This window comes from Silene latifolia, chromosome 6 (assembly GCF_048544455.1).
Source record: "Silene latifolia isolate original U9 population chromosome 6, ASM4854445v1, whole genome shotgun sequence".
NCBI lineage: Eukaryota > Viridiplantae > Streptophyta > Magnoliopsida > Caryophyllales > Caryophyllaceae > Silene > Silene latifolia.
The window spans coordinates 32,322,785-32,327,668 of NC_133531.1; the positions used below are offsets into that span (position 1 = coordinate 32,322,785).

At 37.7% G+C, this 4,884-nt stretch overlaps 1 protein-coding gene across 1 annotated transcript; it reads left to right on the top strand.

Annotated features, from left to right (window-relative positions):
* Positions 1 to 2,278: 2,278 nt before the first annotated feature.
* Positions 2,279 to 4,614, top strand: LOC141586669 (scopoletin glucosyltransferase-like). The gene has a single exon (XM_074407966.1). The coding sequence runs from the start codon at positions 2,565 to 2,567 to the stop codon at positions 4,053 to 4,055; it is 1,491 nt and encodes a 496-aa protein (XP_074264067.1). The 5' UTR covers positions 2,279 to 2,564; the 3' UTR covers positions 4,056 to 4,614.
* The last annotated feature ends 270 nt before the right edge of the window (positions 4,615 to 4,884 follow it).

The following is a 4,884-nucleotide window of genomic DNA, read 5'->3' on the forward strand; positions in this document are numbered from 1 at the left end:
TACAACCTACCCACTCATATAAATACTCTTGTCTTACGACTAATAGATAAACAATACACCTTGTCTCACAACACGAGGAGAGCCGAAACATACTACTGGACGTCCCCTTTTTCTTGTGAAGTTACATACAATAATCCCACAAATGACAATAATCACGTACATGTGATTATCTGGTACTCAAATTAACATTAGTCTCTCACAGAGACATGACCACATTAATTTTTTTTTTTTTGAGTAAAATAAAATATATTAGGGTAGATAATAGAAAATCCCGCCGGTGAGCTTCATACGTACAACGTCGCCCACCGGTAAGAAATGCGGAAGTAATTTTAGAGTCCTCAAGAAAGAGGCTCTTATACAATGATAGATTTTATAACAGGGAGATACTTATAAAACATAAGCTGTATTATTGATCGTATTGTGTTATGATATGAATACATAATACTGTATTTAGAATACTAGCTCAAACCTTAACCCTAGATCTAGAATACTCACTTATTCTGCAAGACAGTAATATAATACTCGTATAACTTATACGGTAAGATATATAATATTCTAATATACCATATCTTTTATTCCTTCCTAATACTATCCGTGTTTATTTTCACTTCTTCAAACTAATTACGTGACATTCTATAACTTAACTTGTAGCCTATCGTGCGATTTATGAGCATGTTTGGTATCGCTTTAGGAAAATTGTTTTTTACTTTTAGAATGTAGTTTATTAATAAGCTACTTCTTGATAAAATTGTTGGTGTTTGGTCGAACATTTTACAAAAAAAAAACGATTTCTCAACAAGACTTTTTACATAAGCGGATGAAAAATGAAATTTTTTGTTGAAAAGTATATCAAGGCGGGTCTTGATTTGTAGAGAATGAAAAAATAAGTATTAATTTTTTTTACATGTTTGCAACATACAATTTGTCATTTATGCATTAAAAATCTTTAAAATAAAAGTAATCTACTTCTGGCTTTCAAAATTGACTTTTGGGTTTAAAACAAGTTATTTTAACTTCTTCAAAATTAATAGTTTGGCCTAACTTGTGCTTATTTTGTGGAAAAACACTCCTAAAAGCCGCACCAAACATCATCTATATTTATTTGTGTGAACTTAACTTTTCAATGATAATCGTGTAATGTAGATATAAAATTACCGGAATGGCCTAACTCGATCACCTTTTCGTGCAGTTTTTGCACATCTATGCGAGCTGAAATGAGAGCAGTTGTGGAGGAATTGGAACGAGCTCGGATTCTTGGTCTTACCAAAGTTCTAGTTCATATGGACAATTTGTCTTGCATTAAATTGATTTGAGAAAATCAATTTACGAGCGACAGCCTTCGTCCGTTGGTAGCTCGGTGGAAAGAGCTGATTAATATGACAGGATGGAATGTTAAAGTGGACCATGTTTTTAGAAAAGCCAACCGAGCCGCAAATTGGCTTGCAAATGTGGGAGTTCATTCTTCGACATCCGCTACCATATTTGATTCTCCGCCTGAAGAGCTCTGTACGATTCTCCGTGAAGACTTGTTAGGAGTAGCTTTCCCTCGCTTAGTTATACCTTAGTCGTTTTGTAATCTTTGGGACTTTGCCCCTAGACCTGGCAAAACGGGTCACTCGGGTCTGGTACGGGTCGGGTCAGTTTGGGTCGGGTCATTTCGGGTTTGCCACATATTTCGGGTCGGGTCGGGTTGGGTTGGGCCGGGTCACTTTCGGGTTTCGTGTCAATTTCGGGTGACCTGTTGTCGGGTCATTTCGGGTCGGGTCATTTTCGGGTATAGGTCATTTTGGGTCGGGTTGCTTTGAGTTAATGGCTAAGCACTTAAGTTATAACTATTTTGATTAAGAAATGCTATTTTGCAAATTTAACCATTTATTAGGAATTATTGTAACCAATAAAACTTTATTTTGATATATATAATATTAATATGAGTTAGTACTAGTCGTTTCGGGTCATTTTGGGTCACTTGAAGTCATTTGGGATCAGGTCAGTTATGAGTCGGGTCTTTTCGGATTGGGTCACCTCGGGTCGGGTCAACATTGGGTCAGACAATGTTCGGGTCGGGTCAATTCGGGTTTCGGGTCATATTCGGTTCAAGCAAGTTCGGGTCATTTTCGGGTCTCGGATCAGCCTTTTCGGTTCGGGTCATTCTGGTCTGACCCATTTTGCCATGTCAAGAAAAAAAAAAATGATAATCGTGTAATAATAAGCTACTTCTATAAATAGAAATGTATTGCATCAAATAATAATAAGATCTCATTTTATTTAGAGATGTCGCTCTCCAATTTCTCTCTCTATAACAAACTCAGCGCACTTTACCTAACTTCTTAATGATCAACAATGGAAATTACAAGTTTCTCAATTTATTTATCATCCATCAATAAATTTAGATTATTTGTATGAATTCATATAGCCAAAAACCAATTCCTACCACTTATTTGCCAATTAATTTCTTCTAATGCAAATCACCAATTTCTCCTTGACAATGAATTTGAATTCATATTAGCTCTTATTCCCATAAAACAAATCAAAATATAATTTCCTCTAAAAAAAACATCACAAAAATGTCTTCTAACAATGACAAGCAACTCCACATGATTTTCCTACCATACATGGCACCAGGCCATATGATGCCAATGATCGAAATCGCCGGAATATTTGCTTCACAAGGCGGAACCAAAGCAACCATAATTACCACCCCGGCTAACGCCTCTCGCTTCCAAACCACCATTAACCGCGACAATAAAACAGGACAACTAATCACATTCCTCACCGTCTCCCTTCCCACAAAGGAAGTGGGCCTACCCGAAGGCTGCGAAAACCTGGTTTCAGCACAAACCCGTGAGACGACCTTCAAACTTATTCGAGCCATAGAAATGCTTCAGCCTAAACTCGAGACAATGCTGGTCGAAAGCAAGCCTGACTGCATTGTGTCTGATTATCTTTATCCTTGGACAGTTGATGTCGCGGAAGGAATTGGTATTCCAAGGCTTGCATTTAGTGGCAGTTGTTTTTTTAATCAATGTATTTGTTATAGCCTTGAGACGTATCGTCCACACGACAAAATTGTATCGGAAAATGAGGAATTTGTAGTGACAGATTTGCCTGATAATATAACCATAACAAAATCACAATTACAAGATCTTGTAAAGGGAGAAACCAGTTTCAATGCGTTATTTGACAGATTGAAAGAAGCTGAGAAGAAGAGTTTTGGGGTATTAATTAACAGTTTTTACGAGTTAGAACGCGATTATGCTGATTATTACAGGAAAGTAATAGGAATTAAGTCATGGCATATAGGGCCATTGTCTCTCTTTAATAGGTCATTAGATGATAAGCTCGAACGAGGGGATAAATCGACTGTTGATGCTCATAGTTGCTTGAGTTGGCTTGATTCAAAAGAGTCGAATTCTGTGCTGTACATTTGTTTTGGAAGTTTAACTCGCTTTACGAAAGCTCAGATCACCGAAATGTCAAGTGCCCTACAAAATTCAGGGTGTTCTTTCATTTGGGTTCTTGGAAAAGTTATGAAATGTAATGATGACGAGAGCGGTAGTGAACAAGAAGCCAAGGAATGGTGGTTACCAGACGGGTTTGAAGAAACGGCCTTGGCGAATGGTAAGGGATTCATAATCAAAGGTTGGGCGCCACAGGTGGTAATCCTGGAGCACAATGCAATAGGTGGGTTTATGACGCATTGTGGTTGGAATTCGATCCTTGAAGGGGTTTGTGCCGGAGTGCCATTGATCACATGGCCGGTTTTTGCCGAGCAATTTTACAATGAAAAGTTGGTGACTCAAGTCTTGAAGGTTGGAGTACCAGTAGGAAACATGGTGTGGAAAGCATGGGCGACTGACGAATCAGAGCTGGTTGAGAAAGAAAAGATAGAGATTGCCATAAGCAAAGTGATGGGTGGTGAGGAAGAGGCGGGAAATGTTCGAACCAAGGCGAAAATGTTGAAGGAGTTGGCGTATAAAGCTGTGGAAGCAGAGGGATCTTCTAATAAAGATATCAAAGCACTCTTGCAGGAAATCAAAATGCATAGGCAAGGTTAGAAGTAAATTTGGACGGTCAATAAAGTAGTTGATTTTATGGCCAATTTAGGATATTCGCGTCCTATCAATTCGTGAAGGGAAAGACTAGTGGGCTTAATTTACTTATCTAACACGATGAGATTGGTTGCTCCTATTCCTAAAGATAGCCGATTAATCAAATTTCTTATGTAATGGTAGACGCGACAAAGCTAGAGGTTACATAAATTACACGGAGTATATTGAGAAGGTGATTGTATGGCCATGGTGAATATGCTTCAATTAAAATGCATTCCTTCTAATTATCTGGGCAATATTGGGCGGGTGATTTTTAAGTTATCAACTCGTTTCGATTGTATTGAATGTAAGTTTGTGAGGAGGGACGGAAATAGAGCAGCTCATTGTATGACCCATCTCATTCCCCTAACTTACTCGACTAGATTTTGAGTAGGAAAGATGTCGGAGTCTACCTCCAACTTCCAAGGGCCTAAGGCCGACTTGCTTTGTCATTTACGCAAAAGTGATGCTCCTTAGTAGTTAATATAAGTACTTTAATCCCCAATGGTAAATTATTATATCGTTTTTACTTGGAACGTGTAAATGAAAATTAAATAGAGAGAAAACATGTAAAATCATTTACTTGGTATAATGCAAAGCTGAAATTTTAAAGTTTAAAATAAATGGAAAAAACATGTAATATGATTCGTGAAAGGCATATTTAAAGAAACCATAGTTCGAAGGAGACCTGTCAAAGATGAGCCTATCCGAAAGCTTCTTGGAAATAATCCGAAAACCCAATCGAAAACGACTCGACTTGATAATAAACCGCACATTTAGGGAAAAACTTGCCCGA